Here is a 27,161-nt window from a genome sequence, read left to right as displayed (position 1 = left end):
AGGCGGGAAGGTGCGGCTCAGGGATGAGCTTCTGTCCCACACTGGCCTGTCTGTCTCCCTCACTGGCTACTGAGCAGCTGTCTAGGACAGTGGCTCTGACAGGAAGGAACTCGGCATGGAACCATGTAACTTCTCCCAGGCTGTGTCCTTTTCCCACCCCAGGAAGGAAGGAAGCACGGAAGGAAGGAAGGAAGCACGGAAGGAAGGAAGGAAGGAAGGAAGGAAGGGCAGAGACTGTCAGAAAGTTATGTTATAGAGTTTGGAATTGTTTATTTTGTAAACAAACCAATAGCAATAAATTATGCTGAACTTTTTTATGCTGAACTTTTAATAAGACGAACATCATATTAGGTTTGTATTTTTGCCAAGAAAAAAAAAAAGTAGGGGGAAATAGAGAGAAAAATGCCTTGAAGTAAAGATCACAAAAGGGGTTTCCTGTTATGAGATACGGATGCATTTCCTTGAACAAAACCAGACTGATCAAAATGCCAAATCAAAAATTATGAAAACTACAAACAGGTGACAGTTTTGAACTTATTTCCCTTCCTGCCTAAACCCCAGAACAGCCCCACCCCCTGGCTCCTGTGATTGGCCAACACCTAAGGTGGCACTGAGGGCCACAGCATGGCTGCCAGGGCCAGACAGGAAGCAGCTTGGGGTGCCAGAGCTTGCTTCAGCTGGTGAGTCAGTGCCCTGTGTTCACCAGGGTCTAAAAGACCCTATAAAACAACCCATCCTGGACAAGCACCCTGTGTGGAAACTCAGAATGCCCTATGCCAGGGTACAGCCATTCTCCAGCACTATGGACACAGCAGAAGCTGGAGGTAGGTGCCAGGGCGGATTCTCTACCACAATGGAGCAGCACAGGGAGTGATGCTGTGTTCCTGCTTCCATTTTGCAATAGTTATGATCCAGACACAAAGGTCTTTGCTATTCTGCTCCTCTGGGCTTTGCGTGCACCTTTCCCTCTGATGGAGGGCCTTTCCCTCATGGTCTCCCCTTAGGGAACACCCACTTGTCTTCCAGAAGCAGGGCACACATCTCTATTCTCAGAGCCCACCTGTCTTCACTGAGCCACCTGGTCCACTTGTAGGACCCCTCCCCCTTGGCTGTCTTGTGTGCTGTGACTAAGGGACAGGTGCCTGCTACCTACCCAGGGAGGCACACAGCGCTGCTGCTGAAGGCTTTCTCACCCTCTGTGCCTGGCAGAGTTGATTGGTCCTTCCTAGAGATACGATGGCTGACATCTGTGAACTGTTAGGATGATGGGGCTTAATCTCCCTGTCTACTCTAAGTTTCCCCTCCCAGAATAAACTCCAAGAAGACATAGGGCTCCCTGTATGCACTCCTAATGCAGCCCTGATGGCATCAGCAAGCTGTATTCCTGGCCATCTTTAAGGTGGGGGAACAGAAGGCAGCCAGGACCCACAGTGGGGACCCCTGATGGCTCCTTCCCAAAGCACCCTGGGAAGGCATCAGCACCCCTGGCCCTAGGCTGACCATCTCCTCTGGGTCCCTGGAGCCAAATGCCCAGCCATGGATAGGGAGCAGCTTTCCCACAAACAGCAAGACATAAGGCTGTCACCACCGCCCCAAGGGAGATGCATCCACATGTGAGCATAGGGTTCCCTGGATGCTACAACAAAAATCTCTGCCATTATAAGTCTGGGAACCATGAAAAAAATTATTTATGTAATATATAATATATCTTTAGTATACAATATATAACATTTATAAAATTTAATTCTCCAACAACATCAGAGGGAAGGTATTCCCATCATCATTTTCGAAAAATTAACTGAACCCAGAAAGGTGAAGTCACTCACTCAAGGTCACAAGTCAGGAAGCAGCAGAGGTGGCAACTCTGCCTCTGAAGCTTGGGTGTTAATGCAACCCTACAAGGATGTGGCAAAGGTGGCTGGAGTAAGACAGAGAGAGCTGAAAGGGAGGATGACCTCACAGGGTGCTCCCTTCTCTGAACTGGGTCTCCGCACACCCTCCACGTCCCTCACCTCAGCCATCACTGCCCATTGTCATCCATCCAGCCACATTTCCAGGGTCACCCCTTGGTCTGCAGTTTCAGCACAATTCACAGGCTGACCATGAAATAATTATCAGTGCACTTCAGGACACTGAAGCCATAGTGTTTGTTCTCCGACCACACAAAGTATACACACCACCAACAAAAGTGACCAGAAAATCTTTAAATGTTTGGAAATGAAGCACACATAATCAATGGGCCAAAGAAACTATAGCCAGGGATTTAGCTCAGGGGCTCTGCGCCTGCCTTGCAAGCACAAAGTCCTGAGTTTAAGCCCCGGTGCCAGAAACAAAACAAAACAAAAAAAACACCATAAGTAGTTTCAATTAAATGATCAAAACAATGCCATGTCAGTGGAATGAAACTTACAGTAAAATTTAGTTCTAAATGTATACATTAGAAAAGAAGGTCAACAATTACTTATCTATGTCTTATCACAAGAGGCTAGATTAAAAAACTGCTGATTGGGGCTGGGGATTTAGATTAGTGGTTCTGCCACCTGCCTTGAAAGCGCAAGGTCCTGAGTTCAGTCCCTAGTAACAAAAAAGTAAAACAAAAACCTGCTGAGTAAACCCAAAATGAAGAAAAAAATAATATAGTTTTAAAAAATCAATGGTCAAGAGGAAAAAAAATCAACAAAACCAAAAGTTAGCTATTTGGAAAGATTAAGGAAATTGATAATCACCTAAGATTAACCACAAAAAGAGGAGAAACAAAAATTAGCAGTCTTAAAAAAAAATAGCAATCTTAGGTTGAGGCAGAAGAATCACAACTTTGACCCTGTCTCACAGAAAGGGGGTTGGGGCCGGGTTCCTAGCTCAGTGCAAAGATCCTAGGTTCAACTTCCAGTAGTGGGAGAGAGAAAGAGCAACAGCGAGGGGGGGGGGGGGAAAACCTGATATTATCACAGATTCTAAAAAACATAAAAGGATAATGAGGATATTATAATTAATTTTATGCCAACAGGCAAAAATAAACCTCCTTGTAAAAATATAATACAGACACAGAATAAAAGCCTGAATAATTTTATCTGTGTGTGCATATGTATGTATATGTATACACACATTTAATTAAATTGATAATCAAGGCAGAAAACACCTCTTAAAGGTCCTACCTCTTACACTATTACAATGGCAACTGAATTTCACATGATTTTCAGAGGGGAAAAAAATATTCAAACCACAGCAATATAAGACCAAAATATATAATCAATTATACTTCTACATAGTAGCACAAATAACTACAATATGAAATGATTTTCCATAGTACCAAATAATAAAATACAGAAACAAATTTAGTAAGTGATGTATAAACTGCATTTTAAACTGCAAAGCATTACTGGGAGAAACAGGAAGTCTCAATTAAGGGAAAGTTATACCATGTCCATGGAAGGGTACTCAGGTTGGAGTCACTAGTCATCAGTGTTCTGCAGATGTCTCCCAATGCCAAAAGCCCAACAGTTTTTTTTTAAAGAAATTTCTTTGATTTGAAAATTTATATGGATGCAGAGGATCTGAAGATCCAAAGTAATGTGTGAAACGTACAAAGTTGACTCACACTACCTCATTTCAAAATTTACTATAAAATTCTGGTTTATAGAAGTTTAAAAGCTACTATAACCAGACAGCATGAGAATGGAATGAAAGTAGACAGATCAACAGCACAGAATACAGTCCAGAAACAGATATATGTTCAGTCCTTTGATTTTTTTTTTCTTTTTTAATGCTAAGGCAATTTAATGGGGAAAGGCAAATCTTTTCATTAAAAGGTGCTGAAACAATTGCATAGACATATATATTTTTAAAAATTTCAATCTTTTCTTCATATCATATAAAAAATGAATTTTGGATGGACTAAGCTAAGATTATTAAGCTTCCAGAAGAAAACATAAGAGAATATCTTTAAAACTCTGAAATCAACACAGGAAAAGATTTCTTAGAAAGGAAACAAAAAACATAAGCCATAAGAAAAGAATAAACTAATGTTCATCAATAAAAACCTTCCAAAAATACAATTAAGAAAATAAAAGGCAAGTTTCAGATTGGAAGAAATAATGTCAGTGTTATCTGACAAAGGACTTGTGGCCTAAATACATAAGAATTCCTACAGATCAAAATAAGATAAACCACCCGATATACAAAAATGTGTAAGAGAACTAAGCAGTCACTTGCCAAAAATAAATCAGTGGATGACCAGTAAGTACAGTGAAGGTGAGCACCACAGTCCCCTCTACCATACTGGTGGCCCCACAGCAATGAACCCAGCACCCATAGGTCCCTATCTGGAGGGAAGCCCCATATAGGACAAGGGACCCCTGGAGAAAGGTAGTCAATCAAGTGTGCCATACAGACAGGTGAAGAGAGGTCCCAGAGATCACCTAAAGGCAGGATTTAGGCTGCAAATGTGTTGTGTTTCATTCATTAAAAACCTTAGTCGACATTTAACAAGGGAACGCCTCACTTGAAGAGTCCAACTTTCCAGCTTCCTGAGGAGTGCAGACCTCACTCCAAGGCATCAGCAATCAGCATACCCATGAGCCCTTGCAGGGGATGGTGGCCACAGTGCATACCCCTCCCAGGCTCAGGTGCGCATCTGTCCAACAAGGACTCCTGACCCCTCTCTGGGCCTGGGTCTCTGCTGGGTCCTAGAGATCAGTCTCCCCAGTGAGGGCCCCATCCAGAGCCCACTGTCAGAGCAAGGCAGTGTGGTGACTTCACATATCCTCCCTCTCCTGACCAGACACACTGAAGAGGACATGAGTCAGGATACCCAGACTCAAGGTCCCATTTCGGCCCCTCTCTGTCCTCAGAAAAACACATCCTTTGGTCACAGACCTAATTTTTATCTTTGTAGCATTTGACAAAGCAACCTCTTAAAGATTACTGGAAAATGTTTTAATAACCAAAAATCACTTACCCAAGATAACTGAAAAATGCACCTGTGCCTCAAATTTAATATTTAAAAAATGAAGTTAAACAAAAGGTTGGAAGGAAGAGAAAGTGTCTGTCACGAGAAGACCAGGTAAATGAATAGAGATGCATCTATACCATTACCATTGCAGTGGTTAAAAAAGAGAGGGAAAAAGGCAACTTGATCTGTTCTCATTCAAGAGTATCATCCACACATCTCTAGTGGGGAAAAACTCAGGGTACAAAACAAGGCACAGTACAGTGTCATTATACACAGTAAAATGGAGTGGTGTCCACTGGGACACCTGGGTATGCAGAGGTGAAACCAGGATGATGCTACGGTGGGAAATACACTTTACCTCTTTTATATCATTTGGATTTTCTTCCTGTCATGACAATGGGTTGCTTCCAATTTAAACAATTAACAAGTAAGTTCAAGTTACCTGCTATAGCTGCTGTACTCACCTCTGGCTGTACTCTGAAAGGGACCCTTGGATATCCCTGGCTGTCTCAGAGACACCCTCTTCCTCCTGGCCCCAGGAAAGCAGCCTTCAGGGTTTCTCAGCCCACAGCTCGCAGCATCATTTTTCTCTCTTGGTTACAGCCATACTTGTGTTCCCACTAACAATCCCAGTGCTGGGAGGCCTTAAGGAAGCCACGGCTAACCGAGAATGAGGTGTAGCTGCCATGGTTCCCATACCCTCTGGCCTCCTTACTCTCACCAATTAATGCAGCTGACAGGCTGGCATGGTCTCCGGGGGTCTCCTCCCTTCTGCACTGGGGCACCGTATCACAGGGACTTCTCCTCTGCCTGCTGGAAGAGGGTCCCCTAAGGCACGCTCACAGGTGAAAGCCACAGTCACCATTACACTTGCCACAGAAGCTTTTGGGGTTCACTTATTCAAGTGTCTGCCTGAATGGAAACATCAAAAACCACCTCTGTTAGCAGGGTAAGAATTCTATAGCAGAGGCACAGGACGGGCTTCGGGCGTCTCACTATCAGGTAACAGACAAGCAGGGATCAAAGGCTAGGATGAGACATCAATCTGGGCTCTGCCCACTGGTGGGTACACCTGCACCTGTCACTGCAAGGGTGTTGGTGGGGGGTTGTCGCTGTGCCCAGCATGTCTCCTGATGAGCAGTACCATCTTCCAGTAAAGACAGCTGGGCTTCCTGGAGGCAGGGAAATGCAAGACAAACCTGGAGTACCTCTTAGTGCCAGCGGACACAGGCCCAGCCTGAGCGAGCACTCAGGGGTCAAGGCTGCAACACTCGGGTGGCAAAATAATACAGCACCAGGTCAGAACCCAAAGTATAAATTGCATATCTGTGGTCCACTATAAATGGGATATATGACCGAACTAATACATGGGGAAGACAAATCTCCCTGGAGAAAGATCCCAAATTGATACAGATGCTCCCCCTAAGATGCACAACTTGACTCCCTGCCCACCCAGATCAAACTTTGCCTGACGGAGAGGCAGAGGCACCAGTAGGGACAAACACCGAACACAGATCCAGGATGTACACACACACGAGCCACAGGGGAGGGTGCCAAAGTCCCCTGCAAACATCCACCCCAAAAAGATGGATGCCACAGCCAGGTCATACTATGGAACAGCACGCAGCAGGAAAACTCATGGATAAGGACTGCATGTATCCATACAGATAAACCTGGAAACCGATGCTGAATGAGAAAAGCAAGGTTGGAGTGGGGTAAGTGGAGAATGTTGCCATTTATGTACAGCTTTAAAACACACAAAACACCATCATACATATTTATGACTACAAACATATGTGGGAAAAGTATTTATACCACTCCAGAGAGAAAGCCATCTAACTGGCTAACAGGTATTATTGAGTTCCTTCTTTAGGAAGTTAACCTATGTTGTTAAAGCTTCCCAGGAGTCCACAACATGCTGCATGGGCTTGGGGCCAGCCAGGAAAGGGCAGCCAAGGGGTTGAGGGCAGGCATCTTCAGGATGCTGGAGCTGGTGTAAGAACAGACAGGCAGTCTACAGGGCACATGTGCAATGGCAGGGTGGGGAAGACACTGGCTATGGACAGGAGTGGGCAGAGGTAGACAGAGGTACAGCAGACCTAGGCAGAGCCGACCTGCAGTGCACCGAGGAGCTGGTGTGGTGTGGATGGGAGAGGCCTGCCACCTCTCTGGACAGTCCTTCCTTTACAGGGGCTTTACAAGTCATCACACTTGGCCAGGACAGCTCTTCAATAAGTAACGGCTTCTGAACCCCACACTGTCAGTGACCTCAAGTCCCCAGGGACCAAGGCCCCACAGCTCCACAGCAGCACATCTCCCTTATCACAAGAGCCGGAAGCCTAGCCGCTATGTACCACCCTTCTTCCTGCTCTGCCCTGGATACAGCCACCATGAAGGCTCCTGACCATAGCCTGTCCTCATTCCCTCCCAATCCGACCTCACACAAGCCCCAGCCTGGGCCCAGACAGCCGCTCACACCCACACTGGGCATCCAAGTCAGCTCCACGGGCCTATGCATGGGCCCGGGGCCCTTCCTTCTACCACCTCCACCCTTCCATGTTTTCCTTGCCTCACAAAGCTCTCCAAGGGCCCAAAGCCCACCTGGGACCTCTGCTCACATCTAGGCCTCTCTGAGGAAGGAGTCCAGGTGGCCTGTAGGACCAGTGTCCCATCCCACCGGGCAGGCCACCAGGGCCACGTGCTTCTACAGGCCCGATCACAAAGAACCAACCAGCTCATCAAAATGAGCTTAGTCATCAGAAAGGAGAAATTATAAGCACTATTCTAGGAAGAACTGTGTAGTTTGGGGAAACAAGGGAGTATAAAATACATTTTAGAAAGATTCCCAAATATAGATAACAAAGTTACTTCTGTGCTTTACAGTCCACATCATGGCTATTTGATCTTTATTTACTGAAGGGAAAAGATGTCCACACTGTGTGGGTGGCGGGGACAGCGGCCCCACAGCAGTATCATCATGTGGCCTGTAGTGTGGCTGTGTCCGCACATTGGTCAGGGGGCTGACATGTGGCTCCATGCTGTACCTGACGGGGCTGAGGTCGAAGGGATAGTATCTCAGTGCTGACATGTGGGTCTCCTCCGCCTTCCCAGCTGCGTGAGGACAGAGCTGAAGCTGTTCCTGCCTTTGCTGAGCTAACACAAGAAGCAGATGAGGTGACATAAATGGGTGACAGCAGCTTCACACAGATGTCACCACACCGGAACACCCCTTTCTGCCCTGGTATAAAAGGCCCATGTGAACCACCCACCAGGCCCTGGTGCCTGATTCCTGGGGACACTGCCACACACCTCTCATCAGCTGCACCCTACATGAGGCCAAGTCCGGGTGCCTTCCAGCACTGCAGGGCAGCAGGAGTTGAGTAGCAGCCCAGTCAGGGTTGCCCAGGACACCAGGAGACAGCTGCCTAGGGCCAGAGAAAATCATGGAACAAGACAGACACAGGGAAAACTGAAGCTAGGTGTGACAGTGTACACCTGTCATCCCAGATCCAGGAAACTGAGGCAGGAGGATCATAAGTTCAAGCTCAGCCTGGACAACTTAGTGACTTAGCAAGATCATGTTTCAAAATAAAAAAGGGCTGAGGTTGTAGCTCATGTGAAAACCCCAGGTTAATCCCCAGTACTGCAAAAAAAGGAGAGAAAGTAAGTCCTGAGAGTCAAAAGCCCCAGATTGTCGGGCCCAGAGTAACTTCTTGGTTATGGAAGCAAGAATGATTCCCTTACGTGCATCTGAGTTGGTTCCCATCATTGGGAATCAAACACATACTGGCTAACAGGCCTGCCTCTTGGACAATTCACGCCAATCCAGTGAGACCCTCACCTCCCTGTTGGGTAGACTTGGGATTGAAAAGAGGGCAACCCTTAGCCATCTGGGCCCTCTGTGAAACTCAACAACCCACGGGACCCCAAGGGTATGGGGATGAATCCACTCCAGAAAGGAACTAGCTCTGGCCACAGTCATCCCAGTGGGGACAGAGAGAGGCACTCCTGAAGAAATCCACTGCAGGACTTCTGGCAGAAGGCACCCAGCTGTGTCCCCAAGGAAGGGCCTTTCACTTAGAAGGGAGTTCACAGCTCTTGGCTGACTTCCAGCCAGCCCTGTTTGCTGCCTGAAGGCTGAGAGCCTCCATCTAGTATGCAGCCTGCCAGCAGCCTAAGAACAGGAGGAGACCAGGCATGGAGAAAGAAGCCAGGCCCACAAGGAACATCTATGGATGGCCACGGCCCCCATATCCCCAGCACACTTGCTGGACCCCACAGCGATGACCGTCCCTGGTTTCTGCCAGCCTAACATTCTGCACTGCCAACACCTGGGGATAGAAACCTTCAAGCTACAAGTCCTGGGGAAAGAAGTGCTTCTTCAGAACCTATTCCCAGCCTGTGGACTTCAAGGGCGCTGGCTTATTTGCCCCACACCATGCGTCTATGCATGTCAGCGTGTGCGTGTGCCCTGGCAAGCAGCTCCTGTGCGTGTAAACATGTGGGTCTGCTTTCAATTGCACTGGAACAATTCTACCTGATAAACAAAAACAGATCCAGAATAACCTTTGGCAAGCAGCATATTTTTAAAAGAAAGAGAAGATTCGAATGAACTGGCAAGAGTAATGCTTAAGCAAACAAACTTGGTCGAGCCAAACATCCACGGTGCACATCAAAAAGCCCCTCAAAGGGCTCCCTGTGAACCACAGCCAGCAGTGGGAAGGAGGCTGGGGCAGACGAACTGCTGGCCGGGATGGGACTGACCACCAGCATCCCACCAATGGCCAGTGGCCTTTCACACAGGTTACAGGGTCAGACCATGAGCTGCGGCCAGGCCAGAGCTTTACTCAAAGCAGGAGGGCACAGGCCCCAGCCAGGTGCTCTGGCTACAAATGGTACCTTGCTGGGCCCCACTAGGCAGTGACAGTGAGGTCCCATAGATAGCAGTATGGCCTGGGAGGAAGTCTCAGTGTCCCAAGATGTAATACATGGCCATAATATGACCTTACAGAGACTCACTCAGGCCCAAGGCACAGGCAGAATCATGTCTGCACACTGCCTGCTCTGCATCCCACTGCCACTACTGCTCAAGGGACCCACCAGCCTCCAGCCTCCCTGAGCTACAAAACAGTGGAAGAGCAGAGACTGGGATGCCAGCCTGGCCCCATCACCAGCAATAAAGCAAAAACCTCCACCTGGCTGCAGCAGGTCACCTGGTTCCACCTCAGAGGCCAGTAGGCTGCGCAGGAACATAGCTGTAAGAGGCCAGGTTCTGGAGCCCCAAAGCCCAGATTCCATAGCACTGGCCAGGAAAGGGCTCCCCAGGGACCACTTGGAAGATACAAGGGACCCACTCAAACACTGCTCCCAGCACAGTGGCTGCATGGCGCAGTCCTCTCAAGCACCCGGTGCTGGGGTCCAGAGCCCTTCTTCCTGGATTCTCAGCATATGGAACCTCCACATACTAGTCTCATCCCCTCTCCCATGATACAGGCAGCGTGCTTCTGTGCACAGCCGCATTTCGAGAACACAGTATCACTGGAGTGGGCTGTAGGGCCACACCAGACCCCTCCTCTCTTGAGGCCCAAGTCTCCTAAGATTGGGGTGATCCTGAAAGGCCTATTGAGCTGCTGGTGGGCAGGGTCCCTCCCAGGGAGCCACAGCAGCTACAGAAATCTGAAACATGGAGAGGCCAAACCAGGGGACAGCTCCAAGGATGTCACAGACCACTGCACAGTCACAAGTGACACACAGAAGCCAGGTGGTGGGTACACAAGCTCTGGAGCCAGATCCCTGTCTAAACCACAAGACTTAAACTTCTCTGGGCCTTGATATATCTTTGCCTTTAAAAAGCCAGAGAGTGAAAGAAACCCTGACATCATTGTCACTACCTCACAGCTTCCCCCACTGTGGCAGAGGGGCAACGGAAGCATTGCATCGGGTCTCCCGAGTGTTGTCAGGGAAGGTGGCAGCCCCCACAAAGGGACAAGAGTATTTGTATATGCTAATGTGCAGGAGGCCACAGACAGCCCAGGAAGAGCCAGAACAACAGGTCTTTGTGCCTCTCTGAGAAGAGGAGAAGATATGAATGGGGAGAAAGGGACTGCAGCCTGGGAGAGATGAGGAGAAACAGCTGGGAGGGGACCTGAGGCAACCAGACAGCAACCAGACACACACAGTCTGCAAAAGAGCAAGGCTGCATGTATTGAGTACTCTGGTATGGCAGCAAGGGGGGCACGGGTCACGTGGGGCCAAGTGCAGGAACCACACAGACGTTTTGGGTGCCTGTGGGCCACCCTGGGGCAGGGAGGTGGCCCCTTCAGCCTCCCTGGAGAATGGGTCCAGGCCAGCCCTTGGATCCCCATGCAGAGGCCTCCCTAGCTGACAGTGGCTGTCCAAGGACAAAACTAGGTGAGGCACAAGGGAGGTGAGAACAAAAGTTTTTCTTTCTCTGGGTCTGTTTTTGCCTTCATAAAAGCCACACAAGGAACACATGAATGCCAGCTCATTGTAGAGGTGAACACCAATTACACAGCCAAGAACATGAAAACTCGTTTGGCTCCCTAACTCTACGTACCGCTCCCCCAAGACGCAGTCACTGTTCACAGTGAGCTGTCAGCTGGCCAGTGTCTCTGATGGGTGTGCACACAAACACAGCACGTGTGTGCAGCTCTCCTGTATAAATCGGACCAAGGCACACATATCATTCTAAGACTTGCCTTTGCACTCAGCACTGCGTCACAGAGTATTTACTAAGCAGGGCAGCACAAGACCACTGGAAGTCTCTGCACTTGCCAATCAGGTGATCCTTGAGCTGATCCTTCCACAGAGATGGTGTTGTTCTGTAAAGAACCCCAGGTCTACATGGCCACCCCAAGGCCACAAGAGGAGCTCATCTCCGTTTGCTCTCAGTCTGATCACCACTGAGGTGGACATCCCTGTGCACGTTTCCTCAGATTCTCTGAATAGGCAGAGAAAAGGGACAGCATCACAAGTCTGCCAAGAGATAATCAAGAAGCAGGCTTTGTGCTTCCCACTCACAAAAGAATAAATGAACTCGGTCTGCTGGGAGAGGTGAGTAGGACAACAAAGAGCTTGGTCGTGGCTTCCAATTACCTGGGCAACCCAGCAAGGCTGTCTCCCCGACCCTGGTTGCTGCCACCCCTCACAGGTGCTCAGGTCAGTGGCACTGCACACACTGTCTGAACGTATAGGCCAGGTTGTGCCAGCAGCAGAAGCCGCCTGTGTGAGGCCAGTGGCTGTCCCCCAGGGGTGTGTACCCCACAAATACTGAGGCTCCCTGGAGACAGTTTTGGTCATCACAGCTCAGGTAGGGGCGCTGGTGGTGACTGGAGTGTCGAAGCAGGGAGGATGCTAACCAGCTTATGTTCAGGATAGACACTTGGTAGCAGTGTTGATGCGTGGGAGAAACAGTCCCACTTGCACTCAGCACCTCAAGGGTTAAGTGGCCACACTGCCCAGGCTACCTTGTTGCCTGCGCGCCTGCAAGGACTACATTATGCCTGGCCAGGAGATGGGCTGCTGCTGCTGCTGCCCGCCCGTGCGCCTGCCGGCCGTATGGTTTGCATTAGCCGCGCTCTGCTTGGCAGCATGCCCTCTGGCGGCCTGCCTTCCCTCCCTGCCCCTACACTCTCCACCCCAACTCAAAGAAAATACCAGGATCCACATATAAAACTAGTGCACTCCCCTCCTGTCTCTTACCCGGGTCTTGAATCAAACAAGCTCTTAAACTCCTGACCTTCCGCCCAGTCATCCCGATTTGTTTCTCAGCAGCAGGAGCAATGGTGGTGGCGGCAGCAGCAGCAGCAGCAGCAGCAGCAGTGAGGGCAGTCGCCCTCCCCGTTACCCGGCTCTGGCACCAGGCAGCCCAGTGCAGCTTCTCCCAGGGTATCCCCAGGAATGCCCTCCCTTCCATCTGGGAAGGCCAAGGCCAGAGTGCTCGCCCTCGCCTTTCAGAACCAGGAAGGCTCCTGAGCCAAGAAGGAAAAGGAAAAGAGGGCTTGGAGCCTGGGAGCACTGGAAATACAACCTTGGACTTGGAAACAGCTGCAGCATGCTTTGTGAAGTTTCTCATCCTTTATAGCCAGGGGCCCCGACTGCAAAGGCTGGATTCACACAGCTCACAAACCTCTGCCTCATCCCAAAGTCCTTTTGCTTTGTTTTTTGAGACAGGGACTCACTATGTAGTTCACGGTGGCTTTGAACTCACTATGTAGCCCAGGCTAACCTCGAACTCACAGCGATCCTCCTGCCTCAGCTACCCAAGTGCTGGGATTACAGGTGTGTACCACAATGCCCGGCTATCCCAAACTCCTTTAAGCGTCAGACTCATGGGAACCTACCTTGTAGAACTCATCAAGCAAATGACCCATCCACTTCCAATTTACTGAGCCCTAAGCCCCACTCCAGCTTGGAGTTGCCCTCAGTTCAGCGTTTCTGCTCTCAGCACAAGCTCCACCACCTGGCCTGCTACTCTAGCAAGAGCCCCAGGCCATCTAGGACATGTCTCTCACTTCATTATGGGTCCTTCTCCTAAACACCCTGGAGACTTGCTGTGGTGCCACCAACTTGGTCCAGGCCACCTCAATCTGCCTAAGCTACAGCAAAGCTTCTTCCCTGGGCCCAAACAGGTCCTGGCTCCCTGGAAACCACTGTCCACAACATCAGTCTCCTCTGCTGACACGTATGGCACAGTGCAGCTGTGGAAGCATGTAAGCCAGGACTTGTCTTCATGTTCGTACCCATGGTGACACCCTCACAACACTGTCTTGAATAGCACACCAAGGGGCGATATGCCGTCTCAAGGCTGACAGTCACTGGATTAGCAGAACCAGTTTGTGCAAATACTTTGAAAAGACAAAAAAAACACCAAAACGCTGAATAGCTGGCACTTATTTTTACATAAGATATTAGAACAAAATATTTTAGCAAAACTTCAAACAAAAACAGGCAAGGGTCTTTCTGTCCTTCCTTCCCTCCCTCGCTCCCTCCCGCCCTCCCTCCCTTCCTTCTTTCTTTTTTTCTTTATGGGTTCCACGGATCGAACTCAGCACCTTGTGCTTGCCAGGGAGGAGGTGGAAACACTGAGCTAAATCTTCAGCCCAAGGGTCTTTAATAAGCTGTCTCATTTGCCCTTACCCTGTGATTCTTATAAGCCATGGACTGTGGACAATTTCAACAATGTTTATGGCATTTTTGTTACTGTCTCGTTTCTTAAGAGAGGGAATTATAAACATTCTATTGAAATGATATGTTGGCTCTATGCATACTCAAGAAACACTCGGCTTTCCTCTATTGAGGAAAACAGAATGTCACAGCAGAGCCCTCATGAGACTAGGTTGTGAGGGGCTGGGTGCCAGCTGCAGGTGTGGCCAGGTCGGGCAAGGGAGGCAGGCAGCCTGCACAAGGAGTAGGTCCACAGCTCACCCAGCGTTCTCTCCAAGTCTCTCCTGACCCATGCCCAGGCCTCAGGCTCCTTGTTCTCAGAGGGTCTGGGTCCCTTCTGTCAGGCAACATTTCCAGTGTCACTTCCTCAGGGACAGCTCTCCAGCTCTGAGCAGCTCTCCTAACCCTGATCACAGCTCCGTAAAGAAAGCCAGACAGTTACCCAGGCACACCCCAGCGTGAGAAGGTGAATTCTACTGACACAGAACCATGATGACCTGCCTCATGCACCCTCTCCCATCCCATGACCTGGCCTCACACCACACACAGCAGGTTCTGAACAACACCTGCTGAACAAACATGCTGTGCACTTCCTTTTACTTCCCACGGGAATACTGCACAGCAGGCTCAATCACTAATATTTCTTCCATCTTCAGATGAATAAGCTGAGAGATGTTAAGTCACTGAGGCTGCAGGTTAAGTGATGAGTCAGGCCCACAGGTTTCCCTACTTTTTTTGGGGGGGGGGTACTGGGGATTGAACTCAGGACCTTGCACATGCCAGGCAGGCGTTGTCACTGAGCTATATTCCCAGCTCCCTAAATTCTCAATGAAAAGAATTCCCTCCTCACTCGACCCAAGTATGTGAAATCTCCAATGATCTGGTTATTTCAAATAGTCATGAACACTAATTCCCTGGCTTCTGCTGCCTAGAATTAAGGAACCTGCGGTGGGACCAAGTTTTAATAAGCACTGCAGCAACTGCCGCTGGCCCACCCTCAACTGGGAGGAGTGTAAGAAACAATGGCTAGCTTTGGCCAAGCCTGAACTCCACAGTGGAGGAAGGAGGCTGGGAGCAAGGGCAGGGGCTAGGGAGCCTTGCAGGAGCCTGGGGACAGCTGGATAGTCCTGGGTGCTCCATTCCTGAGAGCTAGGGACCCTGGAGGGCTCTCCCAAGCCCAATTCTAGAAGACTGGAGAGCACTATTGGGCCATGGGTGAAGGACCTCACAGGAAGGGGCTACACCTGGAATCTCCTCTTCCCCACTTGGCTTTCCAACAGCATCCTAACTGACGTCTAAAGATCACAGACCCTGGGCCAGGGCCGAGTTCCATCCCAGGTACCAAAAATAAAATAAATAGGCTCGGGGATTTAGCTCAGCGGTTTGGTGGCCTGCCTCGCAAGCGCAAGGACCCAGGTTCTATCCCCAATACCAAAAAACAAAAAAAAACAAAAAACACATTACAGCCTTCTGTAGAGGTACAAACAAGATCCCAACAATGAATGTAACTGTACTGTATCCCTAAAATGTACCAATAAACTCAATTAAAGCTGAAAAAAAATTAAAGGTTAAAAAAATAAATAAAATAAAATAAATAAAGATCACAGACCACTTGCTGACACCCCAGGCCCCCACAGGAGTCCCTTTCCCTCGGCTCTGATGGCGTCTCTCACCTCTGGCTGCGCTACTCTGCTCGGCACCCCAACATACTGCTGGCATCCCTCCAGCATAGCCCTGATACCTCCCACACACAACTCTGGCATCCCCCACTCAATGCCAACACCCTTTGTCTGAGAAACAGGCCAGAAGCTTTCCTGAGCACTCCTTACCACCATTCTTACCCAGTCTTCCTACACAAAGGGAAGGGATAGGGACACCCATCCTGGGTCCAACCAGGGTTTGCTGCACTTGGCATTCCCAGTGCCATGGTACACTATCAACCAGGCCCAAGCAGCACAGCCACTCTACCCACTAAGCCAGAGCTAGCTTCCAAGGTGAAAGGGACCCTGGGACTCACAGCACAGATCAACTCTCCCGTACAGACTCGTAGCACCTGTGCCTGCATTGGGCACATCCTGGCAATCCTACGTGTTGTCCACTCTAAGCATTTGGTGCACCATGGCCACTTCCACCTGGTCCTCTGCCCCTAGCCTGATGCCCATGTCCTAAGAGGGATCCAGTCACTGCCAGCTCACATTCTCCAGGCCCTCGGGGACATGTGTGTCATCTTTAGCTAAGGGGAAACAGCAGCCCCAGGGCTCCAGGCACAAAGGTTCCGGTGAGCCCGCATCCATGTCACTCCATGTCAGGACTAGCCGCTCCTGAGTCACGCCTTCCCTCTGGCCTTCCTGCAATGGTGAAAGCGGAGGGCCCGCAGGTTCAGGGAGAAACCTGTCCTCCTGGAGACTGTGCTTCTTATGAGGTGGCCATGACTTGCCCCAAGTCACACAGCTGGGTGCCTCAGCACACCACAATTGCTATGTGCAGGACAATCACTGCTCCTCTGGGAAGCAATGAGACTGATTTAGTTCCCCTCCTAAGATTTCAGCAGCCAGGGGGTCATCTCACACAGAGTTCATAGGTTGCTACATAGACCCGGACCCTAAGTGGCATGGTCCAGAATTGTTGCCAGCCTCCTCCCCAAGGCCTGGGGAAGGAGAAGCGGGGTGAAGCAACCCTGGGGTTTACTTCTGAGGCTCGGGGCGACTCCTCAACTGCTTCACACCACTTGGGTGGGCAGCAGGGCTCTGGGCTTCTCATCCCAGAGTGTTCCGGCAAGACTGAGAGCACACACCTCAGACTTGGCACCAGGGTGAACCCAGCTCTTCACTCATGAGCTTGGAGGGATTTCAGTGCTGTCTGCTTCCTCCAGAAGAAAACGGAGGTCAGCAGCACCACCCTCAGGGAGCTGCAAGAGGCCCAGAAAGGACCTGTGCAAGCCTCAGAACATGGACAGCACGGGAATCAGATTCCTACACCCTCTGGCCATCATCTATCTGTGGCCTCCCATTGTACCTTGCCAAACCCTGCTCTCACTCAGAATGCTCCCCTTTGCAAGCCACCAGATGCCAATCTAAGAGGATGTAAGACCTGATTCAGACACCCATGGAAACCTGACATGCACTGTGGGCCTCAGTGCCAGCTCCACAGGAGACACAGCAGATGGAACCAACATTGTGGGGAAGGGAGACCCTCCCAGTGTGCGACAGGGATGGTCTTCCAGGAGTGTAGGATGTACTGGGGCTCAGTGCCACCGACTCTCAGGACCAGCATGAAGGGACGCAGCACGCACAGAGCCGAGGGTAGGAACAGGCCAGGGGAATTTGTAAGCACTGGTCTGACAGAGGCAGCATTGCACCTGCCACATCCATAAGATGCTGAGCGAGGTCTCTGATGGCAACACCCAGAGAGGAATGGCCCATCTCCCCGCTCCTGAGGCCACTGGCCTTTCTCAGCCATGACCCAGTGAGGACACCACAGGATATTATACCTTGGCCACAGATGTGACTCTAACCCTCAAGCTAGAAGAAAGCAAGACAGAAGCAAAAGCCTCACAGAGACCCAGGTCCCTGACAGTGCAGGGTGTAGAAATCTGGGACCCCCACTTGAGCTGTAGCACTCCAGGGGCCAAAGGAGAGGCCTGTGGAAGGAGAGGACACAGAATATAAGCTGCCATGATGGAAAGACCCCCAAGCCGGGTATCAGACCTATATGCCAGTGGTATGAACTCTGGCTCTGAAGGGGACATCGCTGCCTCTGTGAATACACAATGAGACAGCCTTGAACTTGGTCCACTGTGTGGAGAGCTGTAGTTAGAACAGCACGGACACATAGGAGCACCAGGTGGTGGGCACCTAACAACAGTACCCGACTTTCTCAGAGTACTCCCCAGTCTCTTGCTCCTGCCATTTGCAGTGGTTTGGCCCACGTGGCACAGACACCCCTGGCTGGAAGGTAGGACACAGCATTTCTCACAGACAGGAAGTCAGGGCAAAGCAGATCTGCGGCAACCCTTGGGGCTCCAGCTCTCACCCGTGTCCTCCTCACAGTGTCTGTGGCGAGAGAAAGGCTGTCCTTCCCATGCCCCCACTGAGTAGACCTGGACAGTGCTATGTTAATGAGTTGGCCACAGGGGCTGCTACATGTCGGGTCTTAAAGGGAGAAAATGGGGCTTCAGGGCCACAGAGTGGCCACCAAAAAGTGCAGGGCAGGCCGACTCTGGAGAAGGCACCAGGACCTGGTGCCCTGAGCCTATCGGCTTCCTAGCTGTCTGACAGCTGTGCAAGTTGGGTCTGTATCACTTGCAAGGAGCCCTACTTGATATGTTAAGAGCAGCAGGTGACCTTATGAGGCACTGACGTAAGAAACTGAGACTGAAGAGGTGACAGAAAACGCACATCTGCCTTCTAGGCCATGCAAGGCATTGCAGGTTCTATCCTGAGGAGAGAGGGACTGAGGAGAGCCAACGGGACAGTGGCTGGAAACAGTGGCTCTACGAGGTCTTTCCGTGGATGCAGGAGGCAGATGCTAGGCTGGAGTGGTACAGGGTGCTGAGACATGATCCTGGTAGACGCAGAAAGTTGACCTTATAGTGACCACGGGCTGCAGTGGGCCTGACACACCAGCCCCTTCCTGCAACCAGCTGCTAAGGAGGCAGATCTGCTCATGGGTTCACACTACCACCCTCTCAGTCCTTCCAGAACAGTCCCGATTCCCCCATGGCCTCCTTTCTGCTCTGCCTACTCCACTTGGGTACCTCTGATACACACAGGTACCGAGAGCACTCTGTTTTCCACCAGTAAAAGCCAAACAGCCACTGAATACTGAATTCACAAAAATCCCACCTTCCTTTGCGTATCTTTACAAAACAGGAAACTAGAAGATGAAGCTCAGGTGACATTTTTTTAGATGAAAAGAAACCAGGGCAAAAGGAGCTAGGTCCTGCAAAGGGGCTGGGAAGTCAGCTTTGAAGCCAAAGCATACAATGCCTAATTGTTCCTCCTAAATAGGGCCACAAGGTGACACAGGGAGGTCTCCACACTGTTACTGATGGAGCATCAGGACACAACCCCAGAGTGTATAGGGTTCCAGAGGAAGTACAAGCTGCCCTGCTCCAGGTTTCTGCAACCAGGCAGGCTTGCGGTGGACGGCTCCTCCCACTGCCTCTATGACAGAACTACCTGTCTCCCACCAAATGCCCAATAAAGGCTCAGCTCCTTGTTCGCTCTACTGGCTTCTTTCTACTACTGCATTCATCTGATACATGCTGGGCCCTGGCATGGCTGCTGAGAACACAGGCATGGATGGCAGGGAGCTCAGAGACCAATGCAGTGCAGTCGTGCTAAGTGCCAGCAAGAGTGCTCATGGCCTGGGGGCTAAGTACCAATGGGGTGAGCCCCAAGCTGAGTGGATAGGGTTAAGGAGTTCTTGGGGGACAGAGAGCACACACAGTTAGGTGAGGCAGGAGGGCGGGTCTGGAAGAGCCATGGCTTTAGACTTGTTTGGGCAGGAAAATGGGTTCTTTCCAGAAGTCACAGTCTCATGTCACCTTGTGATTACCTTCCAAGAGCAGGGGCAAAGGCAAAAACAACACCCAGTGGTAGTCAGGACTTTCTTATTCCTTTCTGGGGTTTTTATTTTTTTTCTTAGTAGTAAGTGTTTGCAGCACATAGTGATTATGCTCTTGGTGTGCGGACATAACACATCATATGGTTTTGTTTTTTTAAATAAAGAATAAAATCTGAACATGGACTTGAAGAAGGAATATATGATCAAATTCTGAATTCTTCTTTAAATGTTTTATCAACTAACTAGAAATCCAATCTATCTGTTAGAATTTATCATCATCTCAAATTGACTGGGTTTACAATGGACCACAGGGGCTGCAAAGCTTATTTTCATTTCCATAACCCATTCAGTAGTCCTGAAAAGAGCCTTTTCCTTACAACTAGAAAGAGCCCTGCATTACGACTTCTGGAACCCATGGCAAAGATTCCACATGAAAAGCGTCAAACAGCAACAAGAAAGATGACAAGTGTGGCAGCTAAGACTTGCTTGCCTCCTGGTTCCACGAGCTTAGTCGACACCATGTTTCCTGCCCATCTTCAGAGTCCCAGACAGTGCTGAGCACACATCCTTGTCCTAAGTGTGAGCTGCGTTGGAGGAGCAGAGAGGCCAAGGAGTTTGCCTCTGGCCCCATAGCTGGTCAGCGCCAGGCCTGGGTCCCCTGAAAACCCAGCCCCGCTCACTTTCTCTGTGGTCAGTGGCTCTCACTGTTTCTGGTGTTACAACCCTGACCAGCAATCACCACCAGGAACACTGTTAGCCTGAAATCCAAGATCCATTTCCCAGATTGAAGACTAAGGGAGCCAGAAAGTTGGGGAGAAAGCTGCTCTCAGGACATTTGATGTGTAAACCACTCTACTATCTCAGTGGATTTTTTTCTCATTTACTCCCGGATCCCAACATTTCCCCGCTTAGCTAATCAGCCACAGCTGGGAATGGACATGGGCAGCACAAATAGGGGCTGGGGTATGGCAGGCTCCGGCCGGCTAGCCAGGCCGGGAGGGATCGCGACTGTTTATTTGGAATGGCTGCGCCCCGCCTCCTAGGGAGTTCAAGCGGTCAGATGTGTCCAAGTCCATTAGCGAAATCTGACAGGAACGTCACTGTGCTTGTAAAGAGGCCACGGTGACATCCTTGTGCCGACATACAACAGGCATGGCCACCGGTTGTGCTAGAGGAGGGCAGGGGTGAGAGGTCAGGAGTGCTGAGCTTCAGGTGCTTCAGAAATAGATGTCTACACCCATGGAGCCTGGAGGGACTCCACAGGGTGCACCAGCATGCCCACAAGGCTGCCTGGTGCCAGCCTCTGCATCCCACTGAAAGGAGAGGAGACCCCAACAGCCTGTCTCCTTGGGACAGAGCCTGGTGTTTGGAGTTGGACAAATGCCTTCAATTCTTGGCTTTCCTGCTATCTGGTTGCTTTGTGTCTGTGACCCTGAGCCTGTGAAGTCTCTGAACGGTAAAGTAGTACAGAGAGCTGCAGTGACTTCTCTAGACATCTGAAGCCTACTCTTAGGATAATAAGGACATGGGCTTCTTCTGATTTCAGTCCTTCCCATCCAAAGGGTGCCATAACAACTTGCTACAAACCTGACAACTCATAATAGAAACGTCTTACCGTGTCTGGAGGCCAGGATTCAAACCCATTCGTGAGTAGGACTCGTCCCGCAGGGCCTCTGAGGGAGGATCTGCTCCATGCCTCACTCCAGTGGCCACCAGCAGCATCGGCCTCTCTTGGCTTAGGGGTACAGGACATCATTCTCTGCTCTGGTCTGTGTGGACTTCTCTTGGGAATAGCTGTCCTTTCCTCTGCCCCTTACAATGACATGTGTCACTGGATTTGGAGACCACCCTAACCCAGGATGATCTCATCTTGAGGTCCTTGCCTTAGTCACAACTGCAGAAGACCTTTATTCAAAAAAGGTCACATTCTGAGGTTCCAGATGGACATTTCTTTTAGAGGCCACAATTCGATATACTACAGTTCGCCCTCGGATCCCCAGAACTTCATACCCACACCACATATAAAATAAACATGTATCACATTCAACATCTCCAAAGCCTCGCCCACGAAAGTATTAACAATGCCCAACATCTTATCAAAGTAGCCGTTCAGAAAGTCCCTAATCTCATCACTTAAATCACTTAACCAGGCATGGGTGATGCCTGTCATCTCTCCTGGGGCAACATGCCTCTTCTTCTGTGCACCTAGAAATCAAGTCCTACTTTAAACTACAATTCTGAGATAGGCAGAGGACAGATATTCCATTCCAGGAGGGAGAAAGTGAAGGAATACAGTGATCATGGATCCCAAGCAGAGCCCAGCAGGGCAGAATTCAATTCCATTTAAGACCTGAGACTGGCCCTCTGTGGCTTGCTTCTCTTACCTCTGGGCAAACAGAGGCTCTGACTTCACAGACCCTGGCCTCTGGACTCATTCTCTGGCCTCTGCTGATAGGTCTGTGGCCCCATGCAGGCTCATCTTTTCTTTTCTCTCTTTCCCACCCCCCACCCTCTGAGATACAGATTCTCTAAATTGCCCAGACTGGGCAATTCTCCCACTCATACTTCCAGAGCCACCTATACCCAGCTACCCCCTCCTTCCCTTCCTAGGACAGTGTGTTTCCATAGCTAAATCATTCTATTTGCCCATTTGCTGCCTGTACAATTCTATGATTCTGACAGCCCTCTGCCCCATTTTTGTATGGTTTCTGTCCCTTTCTGTCCAATGTCTATGCTGGTATAACCAGGGGGTCTGTCCCATACACGGGGATCCATGCCATTAACAAAGACGACTCCCCACATGTCCTTCTAGGTAACTGCACATCTATTCTTGGCCTCTGCAGAGGAGCTTGGCAGGTTCCTGGTCACACACCTATTCACACCTAATCTCTTCCGCTAAGCTGCCCAGCCTCCGAGCCACAGCCACTCCAGAGCATACTTGTTCAACGGTAAAGTTCTGTCTTGTTCATCCTTTGCAACAGAATAGGCGAAAATCCCCCAAATCATTGAGTGCTGGTTCTTTTTTGCTACAAATTCCTCGCTCACTCCATTCCTTTTCCCTTACATTTTGCTATAAACAGCAAAGGAGAAGCAAGGCTGCATTTTCCAAACTTTGCTTGGCAACCTCCTTGGCTAAATATCCAAATACGCCCCTTACAGCTTCTGTTTTTCTTGACCAGTAAATCAGTGGAGCAGAGAGTAGTGGATGCCACAAAGGCTACACAGTTAGCTAGGGGAAAGCAGCAAGAGGGGATGAAATTTGTATCTAACAAGCACTTGTCACGTGTGCAGGATCAGTAATGGGGAGCTGACAAGCATGTTCCATCTGTAGCCACCACACTCAGGACTCATCCCCTCTCGGACACACCCACCAGCTCACCCTGCACCATCTGCCTCAGTCCTCCTTCATGCCACCACAGCCACTCTCCCACTGTCCAAAACCTCTTCCTCCCTTGAGAGCCTCTGGTGCTGTAGTTCAGTCTACCCCGAGGTCCTCTGATGCCCCTCTCAGACTCCCAGTTCTTCTCCCAAGATGCCCTGCATCTCCCAGGGAGCAAGGGAGGCTGGATCTGGGTGAGCCCTAGAGGTCTGCTGGGGGAACTTGAGGACCATTAGGAAATTTAGCACTGATTTATTTTCTGTTCCAACTAAGAATCAGCACACAGTCACAACTCTAATCTTATTTCTGTTAAATATAAATTTAGTTTATTTTCATGGTTTTATGCTTTATTTTCTAAGATTTATAGGGTTAGCTCTAGCTTAAAGTGATTTATGTGGTCTTTTCCCTGGGTCTTTAGAGGGGTATCTAAAGTGGCATAGAGGAGGAGTTATTACCAAGCAGGAGCAGGTTCTAAACCTGCGGAAGGGCACAGGGTGTGAACCTGGCTAGAGTGAGTTTTCTTTTTCTGGTTGGTCACCCTGGTCAGGAGAGTACCCCTTACACCTCTAGCCCCTGCAGAAGGAAACAACAGCCACAGCACCGTCAAGTGGATGGGAGGCTGAGACTTCCCTCAAGTAGGGGAGCCCTTTTTGTTCCTGTCCCCTCCTCTAGAGGCACGCACACAAGACCTGACAGCCACAGCCCTTTCTTCTTTCCATGCTCCCAGCAGGCGCTGCTATCACACCCCTCCTGCTCCTGGCATGGTTCATTTTCTGCGCCTGCTTGGCTGGGCCCTGGTGTCTGGCTACATGCTCGGAGATTATCCTGAGGGTTTTGGTGAGGGTATTTTTGTGTGAGATTCGCATTTAAACCAAAAGCACAGTACATCCCTCCCTGAGGAGGAAGGAATCAGCCATGAGATGGCCTTTGAACTGCACCTCTATGCACCAGACTCCCACACTTCCCTGCCAATTTTAGGTAGGCCAGGCTCCGAAACTGTGTAAGCCAATTTTATAAAGCACACATCTCTGCACACAGCTGCACTTGGGAACCATCGGGGGGATTGCTCAGGCTTTGTGGGACTCAGATGTTGGGGTACCTCTCTATTCCCATACTGAGAGGTCTGTGTCTCCACTGGTCCTGTTCTTCAGAGAACCAGACGGTCCACCTTAGCCCAGCACCCAGGCAACCGCTCCAAGCATCAGCCACAATGAGCCCACTGCCCCAGGGATGGGGATCAATCTGACACCTCCTGCCACTGGCACAGATGGCCTGGCTCAGCTTCAAGCAAGTCTCTGTCCTCACCTTTTCCTTCTGAAGCAGGAGGGGAGTTGGGGAGCCTACCTCCTCCTCGAGCTATAAAACACAACTGTAAGAAAAACCCTCCGGAGAAGGGGCTCAACAAGACCACTGGACATCTTTTAAATGAGGGCTAGGCTATGGCACAGGCAGTGGGGAAACAGTGGACCCTCAATGCTCATCCTCCCATGGGCTTAGGGAGATGGTGCAGTGTCTGCCACAGCCACTGGGAGTAAGTAATGATATGAATTTCTCTCTTACTGAATGACGCTGAGTGCCATAAGATTCAAGTTGTGTTTGATTTTCAACTCTCATGCCTAAGAAAAAGGTAACAAGAAATAACCTCACACGTGTCCATCCTGACATCTGGTGCCCCCAGAACCTGAGTGTTACCTGTGTGACTTCAAGACCACCTCACCTTCTAGGGCCTCAGTATCTTATCCACCTCCCCAGAACTCTCTTCCTGGAATATCAAGGACTCCACCAGCATGGTTAGGATAGCTGGGAAAGCAAGGGGCTGTGGAGCCAGCTGGGGAAGGGCAGTCCTAGGGTGGGGAGCAGAAGCAAGGACAAAGCAGGGCAGAGAGGGTGGCAGGGCCCTGGCCAGCCCTAGGGAGCAGGAATAGCTTGGGGCAAGCTCAACACCAGAGACAGCGAAGGTACTGTCCCCTCCCTTTCTGTGAGGGGGGAAGCGGAAAGGAAGGACAATGTGAGACTGACCTTGAGGGCAGGAATCTCCACACTGTCTCCAAGGCTGATGGAGCCAGACAGGATGGTCCCAGTCATCACCGTGCCTTGGCCTTTGATGGAGAAACAGTGGTCCACAGACATGAGGAAGGAGCCTGAAGGATCTCTTGTTGGGATGGAAATCTGGGACTTCAGGAGCTAGAAGAGAGATGTTGCTGCCACTGACAGTTCGGCAAGGGGCAGAGTGAGTAGAGGCTGTGGCTGTGTGGCCACATGGCGTCACCAAGGCCATTGAGGTGAGGCCTGACTCGGGTGATGTGACCTGGCAAGCTGGCCAGAGTTGACAGCCTACTTCCTGATCACGCCCCAAGCTGGGCTCCCTCTGCTCGGCCACCCCAGCCTTCCTGATGGCACTCCTGTGAAGTTCCACAGCTGTCATGGGGCCCACTGAGGCTGTAAGACCAAAGGTGCCACAGTACCTGGTCCCAAGTTGCCAGGCACCCGCCCCACAACAGGCTGGAACCTCCGCAGCAGCCCAGCAGCCTTCTGCCTCTCTGAAAAGCTGTCCTGTCTGGCCATACTCCACCCCATTAGCAAAGTTAGCACACTGGTGGGTCACCTATTTATCTGTCTGCCTGATAGCTACATCAACCAGAGGAAAGGACAAGTGAAGGAAGGACAGGAGGACTCAATGGGACAGGAGGGAAGGTGACTCCTGGAGCTGCTCCCTGGGCCTGGGGATCCAGGGAAAGAGCTGCGCAGGGTGACCAGAGCCTTCCCACCACTTCTCTGGGCCCCAGCAGAGACAGAGTGGTGGTCTTATGTCCCCACATTCTGGCTTCTACCTTTCCTCCCCATGGTGATTTCCCACACACTTCAGCCAGTCAATTCTGCTCAGGCATCTATGTGCTCTGAGATGTGGCCTATTCTGACTACCAATAAACATCCCTTATGCTTTCCATTGTGCTACTTTCTGACTTCGTATGGGAACAGGCTATCAAAAAAGTATTTGGAAATTAAAAAAAAAAGTATTTGGACAAGAGTGTGCCAATCCCAGTCTTGTGATAATATCCTTTCAGAAAAAGACTGGCGCTCCCAGGCAGGCCTGGTCTGAGGCACACGCAGGAGGCCTCTTAAAGGAAAGGACAAACATCATTCAGAGCCATGTTTTGTAGATTGTGCTTAAACAAAAACAACTGTCCTGGACTCTCAGACAAGTGCGCTCAAGAGCTGAGGAAGAGGTAACATAAATCTTACCAGAAAACATTTGTTTTGCAAGGCAGGCTGGATCAGCACCGTTGGAATTATGGAGGTCACACCTGACCTGACCTTGGGTCTGTGGGTCTAGGTGCAAGCTGTCCCTGAGCCTAACAATCAGCCTTCACAGCACGTGCTGTGAGAGCTGGGTCAGGCCACTGAGCCTGAGTCTCCGGTGCGTCCGTGGTGAGACAGATATGAATTGTTCAGATCTCCCAAGATGGCTGTGAATGTTAGTGATCACCTCTGTGGAGGAATTAGTCCCTGCCACAGCAAGCACAGGCATGGTGCTCTTCTGTTAACCCATTTAATCCTCCCCACAACCCCCACCCTGGGATCAGTGCTTCTTTCTTCCCTCCTTTACCAGAGAGGACCCAGAGGTAAAAAGTAGGTGACAGACCAGACTAGAATGCAGTGCTCTGGGCCAGGCACCTGGGCACCTCTGACCCTCTGGGCACTCACAGAGGAAGTCTTCTTCAGGCCCCACCCTCACTGCTGTCCTTTTGGGCACCCACCAGCACCCTACACACCCCTTCACTGCCAGTGAGTGGAGACAGAAGCTGTGCTGCCCCCAGATGCAGCCCAACTGACTGCAGCCCACCCACATAAGGCTGGCACAATCTGAGGCTGGGAGTGGGGGATTGGGCCCCAGGGCTCTAGACCGCTAGGCACTGCTTTGTCTCGGTGCAAGCAGTGACAAGAAGGAAAAAAGCAAGACACAGGAGGGTGTGTAACCTCTGCAGAGCCTTGGGCTACGGGGCCTGAGGACTCTCAGTCTTGGCTACTCTTTCTGCAGGTGAGGACCTGCACGTCCCTTGTCCCTTCCAGTGGCCA

General features: G+C 50.4%; 1 protein-coding gene across 2 annotated transcripts in view; it reads right to left on the bottom strand.

The window, feature by feature from the left end:
• Eefsec (eukaryotic elongation factor, selenocysteine-tRNA specific) overlaps positions 1 to 27,161 on the bottom strand; it is a 184,689-nt gene that overhangs the window by 82,210 nt on the left and 75,318 nt on the right. For both annotated transcript variants that reach the window (XM_010617323.3, XM_010617315.3), the window contains exon 4: positions 25,104 to 25,268. In XM_010617323.3, the coding sequence (XP_010615625.1) occupies positions 25,104 to 25,268 (165 nt within the window). The remainder of the gene's footprint in view (positions 1 to 25,103; positions 25,269 to 27,161) is intronic.

Source organism: Fukomys damarensis, unplaced genomic scaffold (assembly GCF_012274545.1).
Source record: "Fukomys damarensis isolate Sample0158 unplaced genomic scaffold, DMR_v1.0_HiC HiC_scaffold_37, whole genome shotgun sequence".
NCBI classification, from domain to species: Eukaryota; Metazoa; Chordata; class Mammalia; order Rodentia; family Bathyergidae; genus Fukomys; species Fukomys damarensis.
The sequence above is the reverse complement of the archived record's forward strand: the minus strand, read 5'-3'. Positions and strand labels throughout refer to the sequence as shown.